This window comes from Melospiza georgiana, chromosome 2, assembly GCF_028018845.1.
Source record: "Melospiza georgiana isolate bMelGeo1 chromosome 2, bMelGeo1.pri, whole genome shotgun sequence".
In the NCBI taxonomy this organism is placed as follows: Eukaryota; Metazoa; Chordata; class Aves; order Passeriformes; family Passerellidae; genus Melospiza; species Melospiza georgiana.
Genome location: NC_080431.1, coordinates 21,539,878 through 21,566,246, shown reverse-complemented (window position 1 = coordinate 21,566,246; position 26,369 = coordinate 21,539,878). Strand labels below are relative to the sequence as shown.

At 37.5% G+C, this 26,369-nt stretch overlaps 1 protein-coding gene across 3 annotated transcripts; it reads left to right on the top strand.

The window, feature by feature from the left end:
* The first annotated feature begins 6,299 nt into the window (after positions 1-6,299).
* On the top strand, positions 6,300-26,169 carry TMEM182 (transmembrane protein 182). 3 transcript variants are annotated; one of them, XM_058018472.1, is made up of 5 exons: positions 6,300-6,432; positions 6,854-6,949; positions 8,321-8,419; positions 16,901-17,038; positions 25,078-26,169. In XM_058018472.1, exons 1-5 carry the CDS (start codon positions 6,300-6,302, stop codon positions 25,299-25,301), a joined length of 690 nt encoding a protein of 229 aa, XP_057874455.1. In that variant the 3' UTR covers positions 25,302-26,169. The 3 variants fall into 3 exon arrangements, with proteins under 3 accessions (XP_057874455.1, XP_057874454.1, XP_057874453.1); XM_058018471.1 differs by having other exon boundaries at positions 6,300-6,440; positions 6,856-6,949; XM_058018470.1 differs by having other exon boundaries at positions 6,300-6,440; positions 6,850-6,949.
* The last annotated feature ends 200 nt before the right edge of the window (positions 26,170-26,369 follow it).

The following is a 26,369-nucleotide window of genomic DNA, read 5'->3' as shown; positions in this document are numbered from 1 at the left end:
TGTTGACCTCAGTCTCTATTCTGGTATATTAGAGTACTCTTACTTCACACACATCATTCTCCACTCTCTGTGCTGGACCCCCCAATCCCTCACTGAGTCTATGATGTGATTTATTTAATTATTTATTTTAAGGTCAATGGCTCTGTAGAAGCTGGAAGGGCACAGAAAGACCTAAAGGCTAGTTGCTCAGACTTCCTGAATAATCCAAAAATATATATATCAGAAGGTGTCTGTGGAGTAAATGGAAGGTGTTACAGCCTCAGAGTGAGATTCATAATAGCATCCTGCTGTGGAAGGACTTGTGTAAGGCAGCAGCAAGAATGGTGAAGAAGACTCCAACTTTTAATTTCTGACTATTTATGCATAACTACTTTCATAGGAAACTTCCTGGAATACTTCCTAGAATTAGGCAACTCATTCATTTGTCTGAAAATTGCACATGTGATGTGTCATGACTTGAAAGTATTGCGGGAAACATTAATGGCATTGGCCTGGCTTTCCTATAATTGTATGAAATATTCAGAGCACTCACGATAGTGATGTAAAAAAGGAAAGCACATTCTTGTACTTCTGATAATTCTAGTTATCTTGCCCAATTTTCAGGGACACGGATTCATCACATCTTGATTCAGTGTTATGACACAATTAAAAAAGAAACTGTGCTTTGCTATTTTTTTTTAACCTATTTTATCTAATGTAGATTTAATGCAAGATTAGGGATAGAATGGGATGTGAATGGGATATAGAATGGGATACATGAAACAGAGTGATCCACTCAGTCATACTAAAGTTTTGTCTTCCTTTCTGTGGCTGAATAAATCTGTGATGCTTTGTAGTGTCAAAGTCCTGAACACAGAGGGTATAAGGCAGAGTCCAAATGGGATGTACACCCTGGAGCTTTGTTCATCAGGGTGATTCCAAGTCTGTCAAGTGTTCCTGCAGGTGGCTAACAGTGGGTCCTGGATACACAGAGATGTGTAAAAGTAAAGCCTCATAAAGAAGATTTTTCCTGTTGGTTTATTAGAATTCCTGTTGAAGCTTTTGCTGACATATGAGCTGCTTATGTCCCTTTTGTTCTTACTATCATCTATGTAAACTTACAGCTCCTGCAGAATGAATGACTCAGTGATACCTTTGTGTTCAGAATGGCTTGATTTCCTCCTTTTGTGGGGGACTTCAGCACATTTCTACAATCTCCACTCACATTTTACATGATCCAGCCATGTACCCATGCTGCAAAGAGGGTAGATGGTATCCTGGTCCTCATCAGGCAAAGAATTGCCAGCAAGTTGAGGGAGGTCTTCTTTCCTCTCTACTCAGGACTGGTAAAGCCACACTTGGAGTGCTGTGTCCAGTTCTGGGCTTTGCAGTACAAGAGACACACTCTGGAGGGAGTCAAATGAGGGACAACTGAGGTGATGAAGGGATCGGAGCATCGCTCCTATGAGGAAAAGCTGAGAAAACTGGGACTGTTCTGCCTAGAAAAGAGAAGGCTCAGAGGGAGTTTTATATAAAGAGCCAGGCTCTTTACAGTGATGTCCATTGACAGGACCAGAGACAGTGGGGACAAGCTGAAACACCAGAGGGTCACTTGGAACCTCAGGAAACACTTTTTATTGTGAAGGTGACCAAACACTGGCAGGTGTTTGCTCACACAAGGAGGTTCTGGAGTATCCAGCCTCAGAGATATTCAAAAGCCACCTGGACATGATTGGTCCTGCTTGAGCAGGGAGGTTAGACTGGATGACCTCTAGGGGTCCCTTCCAACCTCAGTCACTCTGTGGTTATGTGACTTGTGGTCTGATTTACTGTAGTGTTAAGAAAAAAGTGGTCATGTCTCAAACTAGTTATTCCAGACCTGGTCTTGGTCAGTGAACAAACCAAACCAAACCAATAACCAACCAACCAACCAACCAACCAAAGTAGTTGTACTTTTAGGGCACAGTTTCTTGCACATTTAGGTGGTTGTCCTAAAAAAGGTCAGATGGACTGTGCTGTAAAAGTGACATATGACTGTAGAGGAAACCTGAAGTGACCAGCTTAAAGATGAACTTCAGCCACACATCTAATGGACAAGGTGTGTGCAGGATATGCTGTGTAGGGGTCTGGCTGTTTGTCTGCCTAGTACTCTCCTGACAAGTAATCGTGTAGGTGCAGTAGGTAACAACTGCCCAGCTGGGGCACATGGACAGGAGGAGGATTGGAATCAGTGGATGAGATACTCCCATTACTGTTTAGGACAGTAAGTGAGCATTGAGATCTCAGAAGGATTCAGCTCTGAGGCAGTTGCTGAAATTGTTTCTTGGTATATAGTGAGACATGCAGCCAGTTCTAAAAGGCTGTTTTTAGATCATGGGCATATCTGCCAGCACAGATAAGAAGCTGCCTGCCAATTCCAAACATACGCACCAGACACTTACTCAATCACACACAAACATAAACAAGCAAATAAACAACATCCCCTTCCCATAAATATCTTTTTCCCCCTTCAGATAGAAAAGGAAAAAAAAAGAAACAGCCTGCTATTGTTTTTTTATTTTTTTTTCTTTTCTATTTTTAAATACAAGGAGGGGCTCAGATACTATGTTGAAGCTGGCACTATTATATGCATAAATAAAATATGCAGATTCAGGACTTAGTTTAGCCCTATCTATCTGGTGAATAAACAGAAATAAAATCAAAAAACTTTTGCAGCTTTGTTAAATGAGACTGGAATCCATCTATTATGTGGGTCCTTCAATGTTCACACTATGAGTCAACAAAATCCATGAATGTTTGGCCTAATTTGCCAAATTAATTGAATATTAAAGCTGATTTAATTATTTAGTTGTCATTATAGTAGGGATAAATTTGGCTAAGTCATTTTGGTTTAAAATGACAGTATTTCTGCAGAAGTTTAGGAGTTTTGAAAGGAGTTGGGGAATGACTTTAAGATTCAAAATATCGATTGTTTTGCCTTGATAAGCTTGGCCCTGTTTTCTCTCCCTTAAAACTTTCTCTCTTCTATTGAGGAACCTTCAGAATTTAATTTAATTAGAGAAAAAGGCCCTGAGACTCTCTTTGAGTATTCAAGTGGTGGATAACATGAATTTTTAAGCTGACATAACAAGTCTTAACATGGCTTCTGCTTCATTCTTGACGTAGACGGGCATAATACTGGTGATGTTAGAGTGTTTGGAAGATAACACTGCCAGAGAATGTGCCATAAATATAAAAGAGAATAATTAAATTAGATCCTCTCAGGATGAACGTGCTAAACTGAGACCAGAGTGCATGTACAGTATATTAAAATAAATACTTGCACTGCAGTAATTCAGCTGTCACTTGAATTCAGTGAAACTTTCCATGCAAACTGATTTCGGTGAAGCTACTCACAAGAATAAGTTACTGTCATGCAGAAACAGCTCACAGAGTCACTGACATATTTCTGTCCTGAGGACAGGTAGGTGCAACATGACTGGAATTAGCCATTTGATATTTTTTGGTTGTTTGTTTTATTAATTGTGGTTCAGTGGCTGAGACTGGGGTCTGGAGTTCTCTTTTATCTTCTAATTTAATGCTGGAAAAGTTCACTGTTGTGACGTTATAATGCATCCCATTATTTATTATGAGGTAAGTGGCATAGTGTTAAACAGTGCATTAGAATTAATTTTTAATAGATATCATGAAGAACTTAATAAAATGGATTTTGTTTATGCTGTAACTATCCATATCTTTGAATTTCACTGTATGAAATTCTTGAACTTTAGGCCAATGCTTTCGAAGGCCACCCATACACTAGCAAAATAGTTGGGAACTTCAGTTCACTGAGTAGGATTCAGTTGCAGATTAAGGCTTTTGCATTCAGCCATCTCCATGTGAAATACAGATCTTTGCTGCGGTCAGAGTTGATTGAGGTCTGGCTAAAACACTCAGCAGTGCCTCCAGGATGGTCTGAGAAGCTGACGGAGCCTGGCTTCAGAGGTGGCCTGGATGGCACAGGGGGTGTGAACCTGGCTGTGGCTGTCACTCAGAAAGGGTGTTGGCCTCCTCTAAGTCCCTTGTGGCACCTGCCTGCCCAGTGTGGGTGCCTTAGACATCCTGGAGCACCCGGCTGTGGGAGATGAGAGCAAGGATACCATGTCACTCCTTCCAGACGTGATTCAGTCACCCCCTTGTAGGGTCCTAGTGCCATTCAAGGGGAGAGGGGGCATGTAAGATCCCATGTGGGGCTAGCAGGTGTTTTAAAACAGAGAGGGAAATACACCCTTCTGGCAGGGCAGCTGGGAGCCAGCAGGATACTCTGGAACTGGCTAGAGCTAGGTGCCTGCCCAAGTGACTGAGCAGAGCCCTGGGAGTCTAATCTAGGTTGTGATGAGCTGCTCTCTGGCTCCACTGAGTGCGATCACTATTGATAATGATGGAAAGACATTTAGCTTATATGAAATTGTCTAAATTTGGGCATGTTAGTGCTGAACTGAATCCTACTTTTTTTTAAAGACACATTAGAATAGAATTGAACAGAACATAACAGAATAGAATATTTGCTGGAGGGGACCTACAACAATTATCTAATCCACCTGCCTGATCACTTCAGGGCTGACCAGAAGTTGAAGTATTATTCCAAATTGCAAGTAATAATTTTTATTTTATTTTATAGTGCATTCTATAAGAAGCGTGTTCTTCCTTGTCTTGATTTTTTTTTTTGTTTTCTTTAATAATGAACAATAAAACATCCCTTTCCAAAATTAGGTTTCTAAACACCTCTCTTCTGCTGTATCAAAATGAACTGCATCAGTGGCTGTCAGGAAAAGCAAATATGACAAAAAGAGTCTGTTTGAATATTCATTTGCTGCTCTGCATACACTGAAACTCTGAAGTGCAAAAAGGCCACAGAATATTAAATGTGCTTGTGTATGAAATTAATATGGTATCAGGTTTGAAAAAATATGGCTAATAACAAATGTGAATATGATGTTGGGCAGACTGTATAGTGGTATAAAACCACTGAGGACACAACACCAGTTCATCGGTGTAGAAATGAAGGGACATGGTAGAAACAGCATTTTCCTTGCTGTCCTCAAGCAGGCTGATGCACTGTCCAAACCAATACTGGCATAGTGAACATAGGAGTCCCTCTGGAGTCCTAAGTTTATTGCCATAAATTGTTGTGACGAATGTTTTCTGGAGTAAACTGGCTTAATTCTTCTCTTGAGCCCAGTGCTTCCCAGTATGCAGTATCAATGGAAAATTTTATTCTGGTGATAAATAATTCCAATGAAATATTATTGGGTAAGGATTGTAGGATCTGGTGCATGTTATAAACTCTACACATTTCTGCAATCAATGAGAAATGATTGGGAAGGCCTGCTTGGCATGAAATGCATTTGTTGAAAAAGTCTTTTTCTTGTACAGTGAGTACTTGTAATTTAAATGTTTTACCTCATCACTTTCCAAAATGGCCAAAGCATGTTCTTGGGAAAGTGTCTTATTGTTTTAAAAAGATTGAAGTTTTTTATCAAATGCTTGAAGAAATTTTTAACTGCATAAATTTTTGATACATGCAAAAAAGATGCAACTGAACAAATAAAGCATTTAGGTGTTTTTGTGTTTAATATTGCTAAAGTTATTACTTTAAACGTAGGATGTAAATTTTTAAAGATAACTTTATTTTTATAATATAGGATTTTTCAGAGGCATTTTTTCATTTTGGCTACCATATTTTAAAATTCTATAAAAAATTCTCAGCCTTCTTTTTGTAACATGACTTACAGTAACTTCTTTGCTTTGAAAGGTGTTTCCTTTCCTGCTAGCAGCTAAGGAGACCTTCACCACCAGGCCTGAACTTTGGAAGTCCTTGCTACTACTGCGTGCTCTGTAACGCTGCTCACGTAGATGGACAGAGCCATTGCAACTCCATCTCCACTGGCGATGATGCACCAGCTGCAATAATATTTCAAGTCAATCCCTGATTAGTTAGGGGAAGGTCAGCTATTTCTGACTGGCCTCGCCCGGACAGCGAAACAGAGCAAAGCTCTGCCATCAGTGTCCTAAAATAGAAGGCCCTTTTCATCTGTCAGACTTGAGTCAGCCACATGGAACACAAATTTGGAGACACAAATTGACTCACAGGGCATTGGGAAGAAGGGCACAGGCAGAAAGTCAAGTGAAGAGAAACTTCTTCAGATATGAGCTGTTTTCTCCATACAGTTTTTTAGTTACTTTACCAATAATTTGTTTAAAAATTATTTTACTGCTAACCTTTTAAGTAATTAAGGGGGTTTTTTTTGTGTTTTTGTTTTTTCCTAATAACTTCAATAATGAAACTGAGCGTGGGGATATTTTTTGGAGGCTTCTTTGCAGCTCTGGGGGTTTTGCTTTTTTTGGTGGCATTTGGAACAGATTATTGGCTTCTTGCTACAGAAATAGGAACTTGCTCAGAAGCACCTGAAGGTGCTGGGGTTAGTATGAATTTTTATTTATAATGCGAATTATATATGCAGAATTCTTGGATGTGATTATTTTATAAACTTTTAAATATACTAATTTTGTTTATTTTCTAAGAATTTACTTCTGTATATACTTTTGAATATATTAATTTTGACCTTCTGGAGGCTTACAAGCCTGCCTCAAAACCTTTTATAATCACTTTAAAATTAATTTTTATTTTGTTATACTGCTTTTGCAATATGATATTCTTTCAAAAGAAGAAGGACTGTTTTTAAATGTTCTGACCTAAATTCAGACAGGTTGTGTGTCATTATGATGGCGATGTTTTTTACATCAACATCTAATTGAATTTAATTCTTTCAGTCATTCAAAAAGTGTATGATAATAGCTTTACTTTTTCTTTTATTTCTTCCTCTGTAGGAAGAGAAGGCCACTTTCCATCATGAAGGTTTCTTCTGGAGGTGCTGGTTTAGTGGAAATGTAGGAGATAATAATGGCAGCATGTGGAAGTTTTGGTATAGTAAGTAATTTTTTCCTTTTACTTTATCCACAGTAGCTTGTTCTCATAATTGTTGGGGTTTGGTGTGTTTTTTGTCTTCCCTTCTGTCTTATGAATCATTAGATTTCATATGGCTTCTTTGGGGATCAGGTTCTTCAGCTACCCTAAAATAAATTCTTGACACACACTTTTGTAATCTATAGGAAACCCCAGGACAAAATGATACAAGTTTAGCTATCAGATTACACTGTGATTGTTATGCCCGGCTAACCTGAGTCCATTCTTAGCTACAAAGTCTTTTACCACTTACGCTTAAAGAGTTGGTTTATTTCTGTTAAGAAAGGAAAAAAGAGCCTAGTGGTTAGCCTGGTCCATGAATTTTTGCTTGGGGAGTTTCTCCATCTGTTCTTTACTGACTACAAGTGGGTCAGGAAGGGAATGGGCAACTCCACAGTGAAAATGGTGTAGGACACACCATCTCCAAAAGATTATCTTTATTACATTCACAGATGACCTGTTGCTTTCTTTCACTACATCCAGGATTCTAAGATAGATAGAATTACAACTAAAACCTCCCATTTAGAAGTCAAGCAAAATTTCTTCTCCAGTCTTTGGCACTCCCTCTGAGGTAGGGAGCTCCCTCACCTTATTGCAGGATTTCCATAATCCTTGTGAAAAGCAGGTGTCATCATACCAATTTGACTTCAATAGCCCATACTTTGCTAAATATATTGCTTTGTCTTGGGTGGAAAATGTAATATTCACTGTAGTTAATTTCCCCTTGTTATTTATTTGGAAAATTATGTGGTCAGGAATCTGAAACTTAGATGGGGTTTAAGTTATAGTCAGCTTTTGTCTTTTGCAGGAAGAAGTTGATATTTTTAGAAGTATTTAGTATAAAGGGTGAAATTATCCTTTTCTGGAGGATATTCATTCCATAGGCTAGACTCCTTCTTGTGGCCATTGTAAACTCTCTGAAGATGCTTGATATTTTCATTGTTCTTTCACAAAAGAAAAAGTAATTTTGGATTTTGGTTATTTGGTTGGGTTTTTTTCTGCACATGTAATAATGAGAAGAATATAACTAACCCTCAAATGAGAAAGGTACATATGCATGCAAAGGCATACATATGCATCACATATAAATTGCAGTGAGCTTTCAGCAGGGCTCGTTTACCATCTTTAAAGAGCAGTCTATATTGCTCTTTAAAGAATATTGTTGTTTGGATAACAAGGCTCGAATCTCTTACCAAACCAAATTCACTGTAAGCTGTTGCCTAGGAAAGGACCTGAAATCTTGACCTGTGAAGCTCAGTTTGCCCATTTGAAGAACAGACACACAATATTGTTAAGGCAGTAAAATATTAATCTTTAGCTTTCTTTCATTTTTAGCAAACCAGTCGCCTTCTAAGAATTGTACACATGCTTACCTGTCCCCATTTCCTCTTCTCCGAGACGAACACAACTCCACCTCCTATGACTCTGCAATCAGTAAGTATTGCTTGGTGCAAATGAATACAATGTCCATAGTTTCAAAAACACAATTGGATGCTTCAAAGTAAAACAGCCTTATCACTCCACACTGTTTAATTAACATATTTTGGTATTTCATACTTCTCATAGTTTTACAACATGCATATTTAAGCCACTGTTTAACAAAGCACATAAATAATGTTTAACTAAAAAAAAAAAAAAAACCAACAAAAAAACCAGAGACGTTGCCTATTTAGTGCTTTTTTTCCTCCAACATCATAATTATCTTCCTTGGGCTGAACACATTAAACAAGTACTTATTGTCATGTATTTGGTTTTGGTTGGAATTTTTTGTTTTGTTTTGGTTTTTTTTTTTCGGGGGTTTTGTTTTTATTAAATAAATAAACACGTATGGAAATCTACTGCATTTTTACTTTATGTGGAAGGAGGAGCAGAGCCTTCATGCTATCTGAGTTTATTTAACTGACTCATATATACTTCACTGAGAAACTCTTGTACTGCAACAGAAATACATGTAAGTATATATTTCTATACATGTGAAAGATAAACATTAGTAGAAATTTTATGTTTGAATAGTGCCTAGAAAGATCAGTCTTTACAACACTTAGGACAGACTTAAAAATACCAGGAACGTTTATTCATATTAAGAGCTTTACACAAACATATTTGAAATAAATAACTTCTGATATCTATTTCACATGACTTTTTAAACAACCTGTGGTGTGTGCATGCTACATGTCTCTGAGCTTGCTGACTAAGGGACTTAAGTGATCCCTTCCTGTCCTGAAGATGTAATTATGCTTTTGCTAACCTTGGAGTGTCTTTAGAATCCAATTTTTATGCTGTAGACATGAAAAAGAAAATAAACTAGAATTATAATGGTTCTGTTAATCTTTAGAAATTATGAACTGTTTGTCCAGGAAGAATTCAGATCTCACCATTCAGAGATCTAATCTGTAACTTCACAGCACATCTAGAACAGTTTATCTTTCCATTTGAAAGTGACAGAGTCATCAGCTCCTAATAGCCTAGACAGAGTTTGTATTCCACCATTCACTCATACATTCACAAAGGTTCCTCAAATTATATTGCATGATTACACAGAAGTGGACAAACAAAGAAAAAGAAAAGGAGAAGGAATATCATCAAAAGTTTAATTAATTTTAGTTAATGTTTGCCAAAAGAACCACTGCTCAAATATAATTTTCCTATCTATATTTCATATTAGGAGATTAAAAGTAGGCAGAACTGTACTATAGATGCTGGCCCAGGTAGAGTATATTCAGAGCCATTCCTGCTATATAAATAGATACAATTGGATTGCTTTCGAGCTCATTAAAACTGAAAACGGTTTGGGGTTTTTTATGCCTACATTTCATTTTCAGCATCCAAGTTGAGTTATTTATTAGAACAGTTATGATTGCTTAAGAGTCTTTCACAACTTTTTATGAAGAAGGTTATGTCATCATCTCTTCTGTTACTTCAAAACTTGCTTCTCCTTTATTCTAGTTTGACAATCATGCCCAGGATATTTGGCAAACAGGTTTTAAAAACTTTGCTTCATCTGGAGTTGCTAAATTAAGAAATGCTACAAGGTTATCCTCTTTTTCCTGGCTCCCAGTGCAGGAAGTGGTTCTCTATAAAGCCAGTGGCAAAAGTCTTCAGTTTGGTTTCCTGAAGAACAAGATTTCATTTATTATTTGTATATCCAGTTGTCTGCATCTAATACTTTACATTAACAAAATATAGAATAAAATAATTTGAGTTTATTGTCCCCTTTTTTGGTTCTGCTACTGTTTCTTGATAAAATATTACCATTTTCATGGCTCATAGCTTTCTTGACATATTCTCTTTTGGGGATAATAAAAAGCTCAAATTTTCTCCCCAGGTTTATAATTGTATTTTTAGTGAGTCAATCAAGTTCTATTTTAACAAAATATAACAAGATAATGAGAATTTTTCTGTCATCTTCATTTGCTCTTTCATAGAAAAAGAAACAGCTGAATAAAAAGCTTTAAACTTCATTAGAAAAATCAAACATATTTTCTAAAAATTTATAACTTTCTGTTCAGAGCATTATTAGTTGCTGAACAAGTCTAGGCATGTGACTTTTTTACAGACTATTTGACTTAAGAAACTTTTGGATGTTAGAGGAATTTGAATTTAACTTTAGCCCCTTGTGCAGTCACTTGTGTGGACACACAAGTGTGGTTTGTTGGAGTGCTGTGCCTCCATCCAGCTAGAAGAGCTCAGACAAAGATAAGTTGCCCGAGGAACATGAAATCTCTGATGCTTTTTGAGTGCAGTGTCTGCACCAAGTTCTCTGTTGACATAACTCCTTTGGCTTTAGTAGCAATGTGGCTCAGAATTTTCTGGGCCAGAATTCAAAACAGGCTCACCTATCCTCTCTTAGTTTATTTACATCTTTTTGTATGTTGGGTTTGCTTTTGTGTTATAGTTCCCAAAAATCTTAAAGCACTGAGGATGGGTAACTTTAGTGTTTCAGTCTGCCTTACAAAGCTTTGGACCAAAGGCTGGGTTCATTCTGGTGTACAAACCTGGACTATGAACTCTTGGTGTCAAAGACTACAGCCTTAGATGGAAATGTAAAGGCAGAAAAGCTTATGGGGTGCTTATATTGGAGGTTTGAATGCATACTTTAATGTATCCAATCATTTAATCATTACTGTAGATGCATGACCAGCTTCATAGGGCTAGATAGCACTGCTTTGAAATTGCAGTTTGCTATATCTTTAAATCATGGTTATAATGTTTCTGTGTGTTCATTGGTTTTGTTAAATAATCTTAACAGAGTAGGAAGGACTTCCCCTAGCTGTAGTGTAAGGTATCATCAAAAGCTGTGTGATCCATCATTTATGGTTAACGTATTTTAAGAAATTCGTCGGCCATGTCATTTATCTTAACCTGAAAAAGGTTCTAAATTAACTCAGGGGAAGCCTGACTAGTGATGGTACAGAGGTTTAGAGTGACAACTTTCATAGTGTGCAGCTCTCAAGTTGACTTAGCACCTCATTGTGTTGCTAGCAGATTCATTTTTATGATGATTCACATATATAAGTGCAGTAAACTACAACCTAGGAATAAAAAAATTAAATTAGACCATGCAATAGAAATACCACAGCAGCAACCTATATATTTTAAAATAGACATATTATTGCATAATCATAAACAGATTAGTTGCCCCATCAGGCTATTCTGAAAGCATAATAGCATAGTATTTTTAATAATAATTCGATGCTAGCTAGATTCATGCATAATATCATGTCATTAGGTTACTTAAAACTGATGTTCAAGGGCTATCACACTTTCCTAAAGTTCTTTCGATATAGGACAATACTAGGCGTGTTTTTGGAAAATGTGCAAAGTTCTTACTCATGGAAATCGTCCCATTGGCCATAGTGAGATTATTTGTGAGAAAAAGAAGTGAAAAATATAACACTTAGTCACTAATTCATTATTTTTATTTTTAAGGAGATTTTTTCAACTTAATTTGGAAATACACAATAGTGCCCTAACTGTTGTAAATCACCCCAACAACTTTTGAAGCTGAAGTGGAAGCATTTTATTGGGGCAGCACTGGCATATTAGTTTAATACTCTGATTTGTAGCTGCCAGTATTTTTTCCTGACTATTGGTATCTTATTTTGTCCAGTACTGGGCACATTGCCAGCATTTTAAGTAATGCCTAATGGATAATACACAATGTTTATAGAACTGAAGCAAAAATCTGATTTAACAACTGTTTAATCTAAAATGGTGAGATCAAATTTATTGGCAGGTTTGTTAATGGGTTGAAATTAACCTAAAGTAATCTGGAAAATATCAGCCATGAAATCTGAAAATAGAAGTTGTACCAGTGAAATGTTAGCAGTAGTCTATTTCTAGGGGAAAAAGTGCTCTTATGTAATAGTCATATAATTGCCCATGAGAGATTGTAATACAATACATTTATAAATGTGATCTCTGTAGCCCCCGAAGCAGCTATAAAGTAAGAAGCATTTTAAAAAAGCAGTGTATCCATTTTGTGAATATTTGTATTTCTGAATATTGTACTTGTATTAGTGTTAAAGCTATTTTTGAGAAAAAAAATTATTACTGAGGGATAGTAAAGGGTGCTGAATGAAGCTGAGAAAAGTCTTGCAAAGTTTACTGTGCTTCCCAGTGTGTCTCCTGTACTGCTGCTGAGATAGGTGATTTCATTTACAGCTGTTTATCTGCAGAGAAAACACTCCTGGTTGAGAGCAGTTCTGGCACTTTGCCTTTCACTGTATTGGCACTGTGTGTGGCAAAACTCTTGTCAAAAGCATTTCAATATCTCTTACATTAAATAGAGAGGTAAAAAACTGCACATTCTAAAATACAGTCCACTGTCAGATCACAGGAAATGCTCCCTTTTGGATGTGAGCTTGTCCATGATAGTTCAAGGAAACTTTTCTAAGACCTTTTGCCTACCCCTGGAAATTTTCACGTGGCATTGTACTAACATATGTTTCAAAAGGCTTTTCATCCTTATAGTGCTTAATAATTCATACTGACATAAATTTAAGATTAAGTAGCCTGGGTTTTTATGGTAGACCACACTACTTTTATGGACTGATGGCTGTGTTTTGAAAACACTTTGAGTCAGCAAGGGCAGTGAAATACTTGGTATGGTTTCATGATGCTGATGTTAACATCTCCAACAGTAGAAGGGTGTTGCTTTGTGACATTAGCTGGGCTGTTCCTGAGTAACTATTATGGAGCTCCAGAGGTGTCCATGACTGCTTCACAAGTGTGAGTGTAGGGGACATAGCTCTGTAACTTTTCAAATTAATTATTGCTTCTCTTTCAAATAATGTATCAGTAATGTCTTAAAATACGAATCTGTAACTTCAGTTCGTGATCAATGCTGGGATCTACTATACAAAAAAAAAAGCTTGTGGTAATTTTCTCCCTTTCTCCAAAATTTTGGACTGCACAAACCCAGATACTTCTAGTTTTCAAATAATGTGAAAGTCTCGGGAGGGACCTAAATTAGGATCTTTAGTGAGAAAAACAAGTAGCAAGGGAAAACTACAAGTCATGCAATTTTGGAGGAATATAATGTTCCTATACAGGCCCAATGGTGCAGTTGTGTGTACTCCTAATTTTTCCGCTAAGTCTTTTTTATTTTTAGGCCTGCCTGTCATTTCCTAGGCAAATGTTGTACTCAACAAAGGGCTGGCTTACCAAGATGAGTTACAAAACCTTCTGTTTAGCACTCTTGCAACACAGAGAAATGGTATCTAAGATTTTAAACACTGCAGATATGTTTACTTTGCACTCTGCAGTAGTGCTTGTACTTTATTTCTTCTGTTGTAGGAAACACTCAGAATAATGAATGTGCTTGAGGCGGGTAACTAACATATCTGTGAAGTATCTGGAAGAGGCAAGGGTACTCCTTGTCATCTGGACCAGAACATGGGCTATCCTATGAAATACCTCAGTGAGACTTGAAATTGTGCAAACTTCTGTTAACACTTTGTATGGATACACTTTTTATGGGTTCACTGAACCATTACTTCTTGAAACAGACTGTTTGGATCACAGTGTCAGCCCTTTTCATGGGATGTAAAGAAGAGTAATTCAAAGCAGCATTCTCTGTTGCATTTTATCTATCCTTGTGTGTCTCAACCTCAGAGCAGCAAAGTCTTTGACTTGAAGAGTAATTTCATTCTCTTAAAAGATTTAATTTCAACCAGCTCTTTTGTGTTCATCTATAGATGACAGCTAAGCTAAATGACAGCAGTAGGCCTGAGTTGTTATTTTGAATGACTAGCCCTTTAGAAATAGATCTTGTCCATCTAGGTAGAGATGATGGGAAATGTGATCTAAGCAAAAATGATCAGATCATAAAATAAGCGAAGCCATCTTTTCAGGAAAATGATGGCTTTTTATTTCCCTTACAAAAGTAAAAGTCTAAATGCTCATAGGGTGTTTCCTCAGACCTGTGCCACAAATGAACCAAATGACTTTCTGCCTTGCAGGTTAGAGGGGATAATATTTTGCTTGAAAAGTCACAGATTTGTGAGCAGACTTTGTACCTGTCAACTACACTCTATTTTTAAATTGATATTTAATGACTGAATTAGCTTAATAAACAAGAATTAGGATAATCAGACTTTATCCATGATTCTTTAGAGTAAAAACTATTTTGGAGAAATAGAATAGAAACTTCTGTCAGGGGATAGCTAGGTGAAATCTGTATTTCCCACATATTGCATAAAATAGTTACAGTGCTGGAGCAGAGAAACAGCTTTTCTCTTGTATAGTTACAGAAAGGTTGAAAAAATTTTCATCAGTTACATTTGTACTTCTTTTGTGCTCTGTTTCTAAGAATATTTGAGCATCAAATCAAGCTTTTCTCAGGAAATCTCACTAAAAACAGACTTCAAAGCTTCCTGTATGAAAAGTGGATAATGAAAATGAATGTTGGTTTTGTAATGCTGGAGAATCTCGTGTCCTCCTCCACTGAGAAAATAGAAACACTGCTCCATGACTAAGGTGACTGACAATAATAATATACAAGAAAGCTTTTTCAAGCTTCATTTTGGCCAATGTGTCCTATTATGTAGTATGACTTTGAAGTACCTTGGGCCACCCATGTAAAAGAGTTGGGTGGTTATAGATTGATTTAGTGGTATTAGGCTTTAAACGAGGAAGTAATGTCCCATGGACTTGGAGACTGCAATGAAGCTTATCAAAGTAGCCCCAGGAGTAAAATACTATGAAATTGCTTCAGAAACCCAAGACTGAAGGACTTGAGAGATTTACTTTTCTAGGTCTCCATTTGCTGTCCATTTGCATTAAGTGAATCATTTAACTATGTGTTTAACTTTAAACAGGTGCCTAAATCCCATAAGAGGTATAGCACTTAAAGCAACACACACATTTAACAGCTTTGCTGAGCCATAGCCTTATTTCTTACCTACTACTCCAATAATTTTTTGTTTATGTGAAGTGGAGACTTGGATATGAACCAAACCACAATTTTAACCCTTCTGCCAGGTATTTTCAGACACATTCATCCTTTTTATGCCCAAATCTGCTGATCATTGTGGCGTAAAATTATGTCTCTGAATGTTTGCTTGGATTAAAAAGGGTGTTATTTAAAAAGTGTGGCTAATGTAATTTGGCGAGCATGATCTAGCTAATACATTTACAAGGCTGATGATGTATTCTTTAACTTGTGTTAAGCTGGTCAAGTTAAAAAACATAGACTTTTGGAATACATTAGTGGGAAACACGAGCTGCTAATGCCTAGTGAGCCTTCAGATTTCAGATGAGAGCAAACCTGAATTATTACTGAATAGCTGTCTCTAACAAGCTGTATGAATTTGAATCTTCCAGGATATGAACCAGTATAATAGTTGCTTGGTTGTGTTTTTCCATAACAGTAAGTAGGTGCTGTCAGATGATAAGTGGCAGTTTCTTTTGTGATACACTTTTCCTGACTTGCCAGCTGGCTTATATGCTTTCTCTCAGTTGGGTGGAAATGTTTTTCACTGACTGAATTGTCAGTGCTTCAAGATTTTCAGATCTGACGATGGAGATCTTTACAACTCATAATTTTACTAATGGGTTGTGTTAATGTACCAATTTTTAAATTCATGGGAGAAATTTATGTCACTCTTGTAGCATTTGTAAAATGATGACTTTGTTAAATGGATGTGCAATTAACCAGCTAAAAACTAATTGTTAGAAAGACTCTTTTGGCCAGAGTATGTCACAAAACTCTCAGCTCATTTATCACCAGCTGCATCCATTAATTCAGCACTGCTTGGCACTGCCTAACGGGCTTCTGAAACATCACATTTTAAATTTAATAAAATACAAAGAGCTTTAAAGCAGAAATAGGCTGGTTTAAGACATTTAGCTGTTTTTCAGAAATACAGTTTATATTTGCTTAGTTTCTCCCTGTTTCTTAAGTTTCTTTCTGCTGAATATGGCTATATATAAGGAGCATTATCCAGCCATAAATTGTAAAGAACTTACAGATTGTTATTGGTGATACAGTCTCGGCACTAGGAGTGTCAAGATGTTGCTGCTCTCTGCTTCTTCCACACAATTTTGGTAAAATAATTGTATTCTGCCAGTCCAATCATTTATCTCAAGGAATCACTGCTATAGCTTTGCTGCACCATTTTCTAAAGAGTGTCAGTTTGTCAGGTTGCTATCTTACAAGGTATTGCTAAATATTCAGCAGATGGATTTCATTCACAAAAAATGACATGCTGTTTTCCATGATCATGAGGTAAGGGCTGGTAATCAAACCTATTTTGATTCACATGATATATAATGTATATGCAAAATAGAATTAGTGTTTCATTTGTTAATAAGGCAAGTGATAAGAGAAGGGGAAAGGAAAATATTTGTTACCCACTTGGATAAGTTCTAAAAAGCATTGTATTCTTTTTCTTCTGTCTTCCTTTTCTCTAGTTTATCGAGGTTTCTGGACAGTTCTTATGCTCCTGGGAGTACTCACTGTTGTGGTGGCTAGTTTCCTCATCATCTGTGCAGCTCCTTTTGCCAGTCACATTTTATACAAAGCAGGAGGAGGCTTTTTCATCATTGCTGGTGGGTATACTGTTTGCTCAGTCAATTATAGACTAGAAAGGATGAGTTGTTTCTTCCATTTTCCTTAACCAAAACTTGTATCAATCATGGTTAAAAGAAAGAGAAAACATATGCTTCTAATCCTTTGGCTTGTGGACGCTTGCCTTAGACACAGGTTCTTTGCACAGTTATTTAGTCATGAAGCTATTACAAAAGCTATTTTTGGGTTAAGGTTAAAAAAACCTTATATTAAGCTTTGGGTTAAGGTTAAAAAAAACCCCACATGCAGGACAAATAATGGAATTACACTGCAATTTCAATCTACTTTTTTTAACAGGATAAAGAATGCATATATAAGGATGTTGCCTTATAGGATTCTCAAGGACTTTAGCTAAGGAGAGGGTTTAGTCCTTTATCAGTGATGCAAAAGATGATTAAAGTGGACTCTGAAGATGTTGGGAGACAGAACACATATACATGACCAATACAGGAAAATGCTTTGGATGTGATGGGACTAAACAAAGTAGTTGTCATGTATGAGTAAGTAGGAGCTCTAAACCTCTGCAAATGAAAGATAACAAATAACTGAATTCCCTCCTTCCTCATAACCCACGCATACAGTGGAGGATGCACCCTCCCAGGATTCAGCTGATATGGACAGCTCACTGGCACACTGTTTGCTTAACCTTGAAAAGTCTGTCAAGGTGTCACACTGGTGTGTAAGATATAGTTATATAGGATGTAAATGATAGTATGTGCTCCATCTCTGTTCTCCTTGGTTTAAAGCCTGATGAGAGGCAGCCCTGTGAGAACATATTGTGTTACAGGGCAGAGCCACCTGTGTCAGGACCATAAGGCCTGGGCTCTCTTTTTGCTTCTCATACTGACCCCCTGACCTTGCTTACCCACTGCACCTCTAAGCTCTTCATATGCAGCTAGTGATCATTATTCCCTTCCAAAGGACTCTCAGTGAAGTGTGGGAAGTATTTTATAATATTTTAGTTGAAGAAAATCCTGCATACTTACATTTCATCTCTTGAGAATTACTCCTCCACACTTTTAAAAGACATACAAAAAATATTCATAGGCTGATGGAGATTCTAAGGTATTTCAATGCTTTTTGTCACTAATTTGCAGGGCAAGAGCCCATGTGAGTCTTGCTCTTTTTCTGCATTTGTAATGCATGAAAAACCTCAGCTGCCACTAGAAAGTAGCAGCAGCTGTTTGAGAGGAAAAAGGCACTTGAAAGATGTGGAACTGACTGGCAGAGGTGCAAAGCGACGCTTGTGTTCTCCACTCTGGGTCAGTTCATTGCCCTCATTTAGGTAGGGGAAAGTTAGATCCCCAAGCCTGTGCTAGCCTCCCTTGGCTTCCCTAGGAGGCCTGCAAGAGGCAATAACATTCAATGGCAGTAAAAACGGTAGGCATGTAAGAAGTCCTCCCAGCTGGGGATTCATTTCACACTGAAAGAGGGGCCTAATTGGATCAGATAAATGTGCTATCGAGGAACCCTACACCTCTCTTTCCTTTACTAAGAGAATCTAGAGAGACTATTTCTTTAGGTATGTGAAGTTAAGTGAGCTTTATTATCCCAGTGTGTGACCTTGGGTCTGTGTCTGTGCCCCTTTTACCCTTTGTCCCTATAGAGCAAATGTTCTTCAAGGGAAATCCTGATTTTTTACTCTCTCTGTATGTAGCATGTTTCAACTTCAGGACTGTTCTCAATCAGGGCTTTAGAAAAAAGCTATGTTATTTTTACTATTACCATTACTGTTGTTGAAAAGCAAAAGTCTGCAGCAAAATCCTGCTATCATTTGTCAAAAAAGTGGTGGTGGCAGGAGAAAATAGGACCCATTCAGTTTGCTCAAGGCAGAGCAAGATAAGATAGAATCTGATGCAGAAGAGGATGATGTGCTCTACTGTCTCCCTGCTGCCCCGATCCCTTCCTGTCTCCTTCAGGATCAGAGAGTTCATTTAACTGCCTGCCAAATCAAAGCAGGGCATGGAAGGGGAGAGTGATGAGAAGTGAGGCATATTTATCACTTCTCAAACATGTGATCAGGATGCAGCCAGGGTGTGCATCTACTTAAACACAGACCGAATGGGAAAATGAAAAGATGTAATGTGACTTAGATTAATGTGACTTAGATTTGTTGAAGTTAAGAGTTCTTCTAAGACAGAAACCAGCAGGTTGTTTTGAAGGAAAAAAGAAAAAAAAGGAATTATGCACATTGTTTTGAAAGAGCCTGGATGATGTCTTACCACAAAATTCAAGTATGTGTTATACTGTAGAGAATAGTCCTCTGAGAAGGAAGTTAGACAAGACGATTGTTCTTTGGAAGTTAGGAAGAAGTTCTTCTTTTAAGAAGAAGAAAATGTCATTTTCCTACTTGTCTTAAAAATAAGTTAGATGAAATGATTTTGTACCTGTTATTGGATGTATCTTTATCCTTCTGCAACCTTAATTTATAAATTAGCAGCAGATAAAAGCTCTCCCTCAACTGAAGAGTGCAGCTTGCAGCATGATCTGTTGTGACCTCTAAGGGTTCAGGAAGTAGCTGAGGATACTGTTGGGAATGAGATTCTTGCCAACTGTTCAGCCATCTGAAAGCTGTTTTGTATGAACCAACTGCTTAAATTTCTGTTGTCAACAGTAAGAAACACGCAGACGGACACCTCACCTTCTCTGTGCTAAGGCAGATAGATTTGCCTTTTGGAGGGACCCATTCAAGAAGCCTAAACAGAGATCCCAAGTGACACAAATTAATTTATGTTGAAAAGGACCTCTTGTGGCAATCAAGCCTGACATTCCATTTAGAGCAGGGTTGTCTTCAAAGTTAGATCAGGAAGCTCAGAGCCTTATTCAATCACGTTTTTAAAATCTCCAGGAACTGATGTTCTGCAACATCTTTGGGTGCTTGTCCCAGTTTGACCAACTTCATTGTGAGAAATGTTTTTTTCTTTCCTTGTTTTCACCCGATATTGCCCTTGATGCAGTTTGTGGCTATTACATCTCATCTTGTCAAGCCTGTAGGTCTCTGAAAATCTATCCCCACCTTTTCAATAACTTCATTTAAAAAAATGAAGACTGGATTCTTTTCTAGACTAAAATTCCCCAGCTCATTCAGACTCTACTTGTTCTCCATTCTCCTAACCATTGTGGTGGTCATCATCTCAGTTTTTCAGTACATCTGTTTCACATGGGGACTCCAAACTGGACATAGCTTACCACATATGATATCATGAGTGTTGAATAAAGGGTGATAACAATATTTTCAAATCTAATGATGGTGTTCTTGCTAATGCAGCTCTGTATGAGGTTAATTTTAATTTTTGCAAGTCCTGCTTGAATTCTTGTACACATAAAGGGACCATTCTTGTACTTTAAGGAAATTGTCTATGAGCAACACCAGATTCTTCTGGGCCCTTTGACCTTTAAGGGAGCCCTTGCCCTGCAAGGCAGCCTCTCTTGGGATCTTGCCTACCAGTTCTCTGCACAGATTGAAGTGTGTTCTCCTAAATTCTGGGTCTTACCTTTCATATTCCTCCCAGGATATTAACTTTTGCCATTCCATGGCCATTATAACTACAATTAACACCATCTATCATTTTCCTGACCCATTTTTCCTTAATTGGGAGTAGCAAAACTTTGTAACCTTATTGACCACCTGAGTGCACAGGTAAAACTACACCTGCAAGACCTGTGAGGAAAAGTGAGTATCAGTTCAATGATACCACAGTCAGTGACTTGAGTCCTGCCTTTGCAGCCTCATCTCCATGTCTGCAACATCAGAGGATGGTCCAAGAGCAGCTATGGTACTGAAAACTGTAAGAAGCCTTATAGGTGCTTCAAAGGTTATAGGAAAAGAAGGGAAATCTGCCATAAGATGATCTCTTAAAGCAGCCTTCAATAAAGTCTGTAATTACCTTGTGCCTCTTTCTGCCTAGTGGTGGTGAAAACTGTCCTCTTGTACTGATGCCAATAAGCAATATACCAGGATGTGCACAGAGCATTACAGAATCACACCCTGGTGAAGAAACAAGATTAGAAGTATGACTGCTGCTTCCTGCCAAAAGAGCGAAATAAGATGGTACTTTAGTTTGAGATCCTACATGAGGACAAAAATCTGTTTTTAGAGACATGTACCTACTTCCATAACTTTTGCATGGGATCCTCTGCATGTACTTCAGCAGAGAATGCCAACCATTATTTTTAAATAAAGGTCACAACAGGCCAAGGTAGGTGGTAGAATCTGAAATAAGGACAAGAACAGAAAAATGCATTTAATAAAAAAAAAAACACACACACACAGAGAAGTTTTCCTCAAGTGAGATAAAGAGTTCTAAACTTCCAAGCATAAGTAAAAAGCTCACATCATTCTTTCCAGCACCTGTTGTCTTCGTGTCTGCATAGTAAAAGATTCATGCCATAAACAGCCATTCACCATTGACAAGTGAAAGGCATTTCTACGTGGGAAGAATCAGTACTAAAGGCCAGCAAACTGCTTCTTGAATTCACAGACATTTCTAAAGGTTCTGTATTCTTTCTCCTCTACAATATGCACAAGTATTTGTTTGAAAGAAATTCAAAAGAATGAATGTGAAAGACAGAAAAGAGTGACCTCAGAGAAGTCCGTGTCTTATCACACTGCACAGTGCTGTGTTTCAAACATGTGTGTTTATAAAAAAAAAGGAAAATGGAAAAAAAGAAAGAAAAAGGAGTAGGAGGGAAGTATTTATTTGTCTTAATCTCTCTCAGACATATTTCATGTTCTAGGAATAATTTCCCTCATCATTATTGATTCATGCAACTGCTGTTCTATTTTTATTCACTAAAAGGCAAAGGCAAAAGGACGCCTGCACTCTATGAAAAAGGTCTAAATGCCAAAAATGTAGAAATATATCACAGCACACAGTTTTTAAAAATATTTGCTTCAAGAAATTGTGGATTTTTTTTTCAATCTCAGTAATTTTGTCTTGGAGTTTTCCTTTGAGAGTTCACAATATTCACAATAGATTGTCAGTGCAAGAGTGCAGGAGCAGATTTCTCAGGATAAATATACATTCAGTGAACTGTCTAAGTGCTTAACTCCCATGAAGTCATAACTCTGTGAAAATTAGACAAAAGGAATGCTATGAATGAATGAAATACTGACAGTGGCAACAGGACATGGTCAGTTTTTACTTAGCCTGATCCTATTGTTCAAGATATTTATTGAACATGCTAAGTAATACACCTCTAATTAGTCTCCATTAGCAGGTGATGAGAACCCTTAAATATTCCTTTAGTGCCTTAATTAACTAAGAGGTTTTACATACTCTTCCTTTCTTTTTCTTCCCTTTTAAGGAAGGACGTTTATCTCTGCTTGACATACATTTCTTCTGGAAATTTCCATACCCGACAATTTGCCACTCACAGGTGTAACAGCTTGCTGTGAAATCACACCCGATGGATGATAGATTCCCTGAAGTTGTTTCACCACTGGCAGCCCTGGCTTTCTATTTTGCACCTATATGGTGTTGATTCTAGTTTAACCACCTAAGTATTGCTTCAGAGTGTCTGAAAACAAGGGGTGCCCATTTCTAGATTAAAGCACCTTTGATGCAGTTTTGTTTTAATGATGGATGTTTTTGACTAACTTCTCTACATAACTCTGCTCTACCCAGGATGCCAGAGGGCTTTCCAGATATACAACGCCTGGTTATACTTACCTGCTGCTATAGTAAGGGAATATGCATCACTACTTTTGGAATTATTATTGTTTTGGACTGTTTTCCCTATGTAGAGATTAAATAGAGGACTAGTTTGAAAATGCATAGGCACAGCCAGTTGAAGAGGTAAATTCCAGTGTCCTTGTGGATTTTGCCAGATTATTAATGTATCTTTCCAAATCTTAGTGCTATAAATTTTTGTTCAAATTTTGAAACCTTGAACAAAATCCAGATATCTAATAACTCCATTTATGAATTTGTCCCAGAATCTTTCTACTTTTTAAATCAAAAGTTACTAGCTCTGTTTTGTTCTAATTTTCCTGTGTTGCCCACATTACCTGTTATCATTAGATGTTCTGTTATAGGAATCTTCTGCTCAATTTGAATTATATTTAAAGAGTTTTTCAATTTAATTTCTTATTCTTCTTGTCTGGCCCTAAGGCAATCCTTCTCTCTGATTGTTTCAGTGGTTTTATGTTTAATACAAGCACAGTACTAAATTCCATCAAAATTGAGTTTTACTTAGGTAAAATACTTTCAAAATTGAATTTATGCCTCTTAGATTTGAGTGTTGGGTTTTTTCAAACTTTGTTAGGAATTTGAACCTTAGCAAAAATGTAATCCTGGAAGTGTATTTCATAGACATGAAATGTGTCTGCCTCCTTCTTTATTTAGTTTTTCTACTATTATTTCAGCCTCCTAGAAATTGCAGATCCTTTGGGAATGTTTTGATTATGCCTCAGCCCCATTTTTGTTGGTCTTCAAAAGATAATGTTTATAAGGATTAAGCCATGAGCTCTCACCTGTCAGATGTCAGGATGTATGTAAAGATGTTATATTTTGTCCATAAAGCAGTAGCAGGAAGATCACCAGGTTAAGCTGCTTCATCTAACCTGCCTGGTTTTGTCTGCATCACGTGAGGGTGTGAGGAAAACAGCTGCTCCCTGATAAATGGGCAGAAAGCTTGGGAAAGGAGGTTGTGTATGGAAAGGAAAGGCAGCATCTCAGGTTGGGGATGGGGAAAGGTAACCATCAAAGGTTACCAGGACATGTGGATATGGAAGCAAATCCCTGGCCATAGGTGTTTCCAAAGTGCACTTGTGGGTTTTGCCAAAAATATCACATTTGTTCAAGGCTGCATTGCAAGTATTTAGCAGGATGGAGAAGAGACCACAAATACCTTTGACTTACAGCCTGTAACCTCAAGTTTGGCAGTGAGTGTTCCCAGGACTGTGCACTGAGTTGTGTTTTAATGAGGCACCTAAACATTCTGGGATAAAAATGTGATGGGGTGGTGCCCCTCAAGTATTTGATTGCTGGAATAGATGGTCCTGCTGCTGCAACTTTGCTGTGACAGCTGGAGCTCAGGGAGCAAATGGGTACAGGCTGAAGCACGCGAAAAATTTAGGCTCGTGCCCTCAGTCTTCCAGCAGATCTTCTTCTGGAGCATCTGTTCTGCAGGCTTGCATTTCTCAAGTGTCCACATTCCTCTAAAGTGAAATGAAATATTAGGAATGCAACTGATACTCTGGAAAGCACTTTCTTCTTATATCTCCTTCTGGTGTATAGTAACAAGGAGATTATCAAAGTTTGTAAGGACATGTGCTCCTATTACTAGCATGTATAAACAATTCAAAGGCCTTTCAGAGGAGTGGTTTGGAAAAGGCTGTGAATTATGTGGTGGATTAATTTCAGGAAACTGTTTTATCCAATTTGAGGTTATTCCTAATAGCCTGCTTCATAGTTGTTATTTAATTATTGTTGGGATTTTTTCCTCTACCAAGAGCTTCTTTTCAAGAGGTGGATGATTTTGAATTAAATACATTTGAATTTTTATGCAAAATATTTGAGTAGAATACTCTGAAATCTTGTGTTCCAAACACAGCCCTTTTCAAAAGAATAAAGAAGCAAGTGCAGAGAGGTGAAGATAATAGAAAGATTTCCCACTCCTTTCTATATCTCATCCATAAAACTGATGAAAACAATGCCAGAGTTTGGGAAGCAAAAGTACATTTTTTTTTCCCAGATTGTCCCATTCCATTCCCCCTCCTTCCCCCTCCTTGACCCCTGAATTCAAAACAGTAAATACCTGCATGAATTTTGTCACCAAAGTCTGCCTACCAGAACCAGATATCACCTTTGTCATGGGAGCATGCCTTTCAGAGCAGATCAGGAGCAAGATGGGGGTAGTGCTAGTTAGAGGAAGCCAAAGGCAAAAATTATCCAGTGGTGGCTGACAGTGCCATGCAGACAGGACCTCAGGCATTGGTGGCTTTTTAGGTAACACAGTAAATGCACCCAGCATCTGTCTCACACTCTGTTGTTAAAATCTGGTGTTTCTTTTCCAGGTGTCTTGTTTTCACTGGTAGTCATGATGTATGTCATCTGGGTCCAGGCCATGGCTGATCTGGAAAACTACACAAACATGAAAAAGATGGATTGCCCAGACTTTGCTGTTTATGTACGTTATGGCTGGTCGTTTATGCTGGCTCCTATAGGAGTATTTTTTGCTTTATTAGCAGGAATGCTGTTCTTGTTGGTAGGGCGTTACATTTATTTACACTCAGACTAGTCAGACACTGCTGAAGGGAATACAGCAATACTTGTGAAACTTTGTGACAAATGAAAACTGGAACACAATTTTGTACATTATTACCATTATGGCAATCTTAAATGTGCAGGCAAACTTCTGAAGTTCTTCTATTACTTGTTGAAGGGTAAGGGACACAAAACTCAGTACAGGAAGAAACAACCTTTAGTCCCAACTAGCTGTTTTTAATTCTTTAGAAAGTACACAAGTGGTTCTTCACATTGTACTATTAGCAGGATTTTTGTAGGTTAATAAACAGAAGAAGACAAAATTTTTCTGCAAGGAAAACATGAACATGAATTGTCTCAAATCAACATTTCATACGTTTATCTTTTAGCATTTATACTGTTCTTCTGTTTATAGAGAATGGCATAAGGTAGAGGAGAAGGCAAACATTCAAACACAGTAATTCAATCTACCTCCTCTCCTGTTTTCCACTACTTGCTTTAGCTTTAATGGCAGCAAACATGTCTGCACTTTATAAAAATAGAGTGCAGTTGTTCATGCAGCATCCATAGGAAGAGGACAAGAGAGAAGAAAATTGCCATGAATGTGTAAAAGCTTAACTGTTCTATTACCCATTTCTCTTTTCTGTATGCATTTAAAAGCTGTATACTTCTGTATTCTGAAATCAATGTGTTGCATGATCCTGTAAGCCAAAATGTTTTCATTATCTGAAGTTATGCCAAAATTGTATTTTGAATTATAGCATTAATATTTTAATTAAGTTTTAACCCTTTTATTTTTAAGTGGAACAACTGGCTCCTCTAAAAAATATTTTCATGGTGGTGTAAAATTAATTTTTTATTAAAAAAGGTTTATTATCAAGACAATATTTAGGACATGAAAATGTGTGTCTTGTACAGCCTTCATTTTCCCACATGTTAAAAATCTGCATTATAGACCAAATCCAACTTGCCTACTAGGCTTGCTAGGGAAAGCAAAGAGCCTGGCTAAGACAGCCAGGCAGCCAGGGAGATGGATTTGGTACTGCTTTGTAGAAGTGGCTGGTTCTGTGTGTGTGTGTGTGTGTGTGTGTGCACATCTGTG